Raw genomic sequence first — 4271 nt, forward strand, 5'->3', positions numbered from 1 at the left:
TATTCTCTATTAACCTGACAACATATACCAAAACAAAGTTCTGGTTTACAGGATAAGCACAAGCATTGATTTACAAAAATGCCCAAATTTTTTTTATCATTCCATAATATGGTCAGATAAGTCACTAGGTGCAACATTTAAGCTGCATGGAATTTAAAAGTGATGTCTAACAGAAAGCAGCTCATGAAAAAGTGCTTGCTGAACATAGTAGGTAATAGGAGAACAAAAAGGTCATTAGCTGAAGAGATACTTGCACATATTTTTGGAATATGCATTTGACAAAATATGAGGTTAACATAAATACGATTTAGGGTTCAGATACCAGTCTGAAAATAGCAGTCTCCGTCCATTGTAGTATTACAGTGCGCACAACAGAATCGATAATAAAAGTTTAAACAGCAGCCAACTTTACGTGCCTTCTTTTCGCTTCTATCTTATTCCATAAAACAATGCTCCTTTTCACAGTAATTGAAGGGAAAACGTGAGTCCGTTTGTTAAGAAAATATATATATGAATATTACATATGATATCTTTCAGATTGTACACTGCACTTGGACAGAAATTCTTTCAGGGTAGAGTGAGAATTGCTGATTCCTTTAGATCTTCTCACAAAATGGCTTCCATCCTCATGACGACATTACGTTTGCTTAATTGCGGGCCGCTATTACAACTGAAAGGGCTACACCTCCTATTGCTATAGCTGTTGCCCCAAAAAGCCACTTCCAGGAGATAGACTGTGGGAAGAAAAAAAATAAAAAATATATTGAATATACAGGTTACATCTGAAGCTCATGACTGTATTCATGCAGTATCCCATTTATAATAGCCCTGCTGTTTACACCTTTGTACAGTATTTTCTTTTCTTTTTAGAAGAACCACTATCAGGTTTTTCTTGCTGTTTTGTAGTCAACTTGGATGATTTCCCTGCACTTCCAGTCCCTTAAACTTGACAAGAAGTAAAAAGAAATGTCTCCAAAGTGAAGGAAAGTCCATCTCTGACTGCTGTCACTGGAACATATGTTCCCACTAGGATATTTCCTGTCACTTACTGTATAGCTGCAAAATGACAAATTTTTAATCCCTCTCCTTTTCTGTACCTGTGTGAGTAATGTCACTGGGACAAAAAAAAAAAACAGAGGTTGAACATTCTTACCAAGAATACAGATGGCTTTAAAAATAGACAAACAAACCCGAGAGAAATTCTAATTTTTATTCACTCTATCCAGAATTTAAAAAAAAAGTAACCAGGTAAAAATCTAAATATTATTAATCAGAGAAGTGACAATGTAATTTTGACTTGCGGGCCAAGAGTGAAATAAGGTCTCCAGCAACATTGCAAGGAGATGTTTGATTTTGCTCTTCAGCTTCTAATAAAATTGTTTTGTACTTGATTTGAGTACTACAAACTTCTATCCAATACCAATGGAGAAGCAAGGATTTTCTCATCACAGTTACCACCGCGACAAGAGGCCAGAGAGAGCTGACCCCCAGCACTGCAAAACATTATTGCCTCCTCCTTGCAGCAAGCAACTGTGCAAGAATGGTCTATAGGGGCTAAAGGTCTACAAGTAATATAAAATCACATATAGCATGAGCACACTGCTGAGGCACATAAGTATACTTGGTGACAAATACTGTATATAAACCAAATACCTTTAGTGGAGGGGCAATTCAAGAACTGCTGATAAGCTAAGATGGGACATGTTGCAAAGGAAGTCTGGGACTTTCTCTGAAAATGCCACCTAAAAGACTGATCTTCCACCCGATATATGAAAGGATTTGACAGGGTACAGCAGCTATATTACTCTACACTCGTGATGAGGGAAGTGTATGTAGACTGAACCTAGTCTTACCAGAACTTGAGAAGGACAGTAACTCTGAAAAGGAGAGAATAGAGCCTAGAGACACTACAAGTCACAATATATTCCAATGTCAGACATACAAGTTCCTTGGGGTAGGTCTGGCTTGCCAGGTGACATTACTTCCAGATACAGAATGCTGCCAGTACAAATTGGCCCCTTAGGTACTCAAGCTAAATGTCTTTTAAGTGACATAGTTCTGTGCAATTTCTTGGGAAAAGATTTCTCGCTGTGCATACTTGCACATTAGGGGGAAAAAACCCATCATATACAAAGTGGTTTACTTCTGCTTTAAAGTTTGTGTTATTTTTTCAGCGCTCTCCATCACTCTGTGTATGGACAAACCTTTGTTTCAAATTCATCATGCTACTGTAAAATATTTGAACTTATCAGACTGTTTGGTGTGTAACTCTCTTTATTGGAGTTCATTTAAATTAATCAGAAATGTCTGATTATCTACATCCTGCTAATTTTGCCTTTGAATTGTGTTTGAACATTTTATGTCATACTAAAGGTTGTAAAGAAATAAATGTGTTCCAGCATGTGCTGTAGTGACAAATTGGAAGGTTATATCTATTCAGCTTTGGTAGAAACACTATAATGGATTTTTTTTTTCATTTTGTTAATTGTACTGACTAGGGATCTTTTTCATTGTGGATAGTCATCTTGGGCCAGAGCTAAAATGGACTAGTCTAGGTGAGACCTTTGCAGCATTGTTGGATGACTTTTGCTTTACATATTTCTGTTTCTGCTGAAGAAAGCTATTGTTTTGTTGGCTGTGGAAGGAATAAAAACTGTTTTCTTTTAAACGGACTGTGTCACAAATGCCTGTTTTTCATGTCATATTAAAGCAGAATTAGACCCACCGATGTAACTGTCTACCAAAACAGTTACTTTCAAGGTATGCCAACTGTTAGGGTTACCAATGTGTTTATTTCAGCTCTCAATCGAACTTCCAAGCCCTCAAATGGCTGGTGTCATCGTTATCACATGGGCAGCACCACAGCAACTGCAATCCAAATAGAGGCTAAGATGAAACCTTTCTCAGCTGTAAAGATTAAAAGTAGGGATAGAGGATACCGATTTTTTGGTATCGAGTACGAATACTGATACTGGCATCCATGGGCCCAGATTATCAGGAACCCGTGCGGCAGGTCCTGTGAAGCCTGTGTTCCATCAAAAGAACACTGGTTTCACTTCAGCCTGGCTTCCTGACCAATAAGGAAGCCGGGCAGCGGGTCATGACGTTCCGCCCGGCTTCCTGATTGGTAAAGAAGCCAGGCTGCCTAGCAACAAGTTAAGCCGGCTTCCTAGCCAATCAGGAAGCCGGGAGGTGGGTCATAGCCTGCCATGCCGGCTCCATGCTCCCTCACGGCACTACTCCCTCACGGTACTACGGTATCGGGGTATGTATCGGGTGCATTTGGGCTAGTACGAGATTCCTTTTAGATTGTAAGATCTCATGGGCAGGGCCCTCCTTACCATCTTGTCTTGAATTGTATTGTAATGTCTTCGTTATATTGTAAAGCACTGCACAAACTGTTGGCGCGATATAAATCCTGTATAATAAATAATAATAATACTCGGTATCGGCACAGATACCGATACTAGTATCAGTGCATCCCCAATTAAAAGTGTGTAGTTTCGCTTTCAGCTAATAAGAAAGCGTACATTACAGATTACAGGGTTCATGTATTATTACATACATAGTATTTGAGGTTGAATAAAGACATTAGTCCATCAAGTCCAACCTATTAGGATCTCATTCTAGGAGTACCTGTACCCCTGTATATTATTGAGTTTAGCTTCTAGAATTGCGTCATGATGGGAGCGAGCTTGGAGTGGTGGCCACTTTACAACACACACAGGGACCATGGGGAACAAAAGTAGCCACCCTCCAGAAGGAAGGACAGTGTCAGTATGAGTTCAGAGATGATTTGAGGATCTACAGCTGAGTGATACCCAAATAAGCTACATTTTTGTTAGTGAGGCTTGAATGCATTTTTAAGAATTAACTTCTAAATTTAGTGTCTTTTTAAGCTGATAACAGAAATCAATGTATCTTGAAACTTTTGTAAATAGGATGTGTGTTGTGTGTACAAATTCTTAATACGTTAAATGTTTTAGGGATCTCCAATCTGGAAAATAAATATAAAAATATTAAATATTATGTAGTGTTCAAATTTATTTGCTCCATTGTTGTCAAAAGCCAGTTTGCAGAATGCAAGCTGAAATTTATACACACACATATGAATGAGTCAGAATAGTGACTCATCCCTTGTCTAATAGCAACACAATTGCTGGTTGAATGACAGCCGGTGTGTCACCACCTTCATCTACATTAACCAGTAAGTACAAACACAATAGTAACACCTATGCATATAACTCTCTCAAATATCGAGCCACATTACA

General features: G+C 38.4%; 1 protein-coding gene across 1 annotated transcript in view; it reads right to left on the minus strand.

Annotated features, from left to right (window-relative positions):
• Positions 1–206: 206 nt before the first annotated feature.
• Positions 207–4271, minus strand: part of FKBP8 (FK506 binding protein 8) — a 67057-nt gene continuing 62992 nt past the window's right edge. Inside the window, exon 9 of the mRNA XM_018557484.1 lies at positions 207–734. Coding sequence (XP_018412986.1) covers positions 648–734 — 87 coding nt within the window. The 3' untranslated portion in view covers positions 207–647. The remainder of the gene's footprint in view (positions 735–4271) is intronic.

This window comes from Nanorana parkeri, unplaced genomic scaffold, assembly GCF_000935625.1.
Source record: "Nanorana parkeri isolate BGI_ZX_2015 unplaced genomic scaffold, ASM93562v1 scaffold286, whole genome shotgun sequence".
Lineage (NCBI taxonomy): Eukaryota > Metazoa > Chordata > Amphibia > Anura > Dicroglossidae > Nanorana > Nanorana parkeri.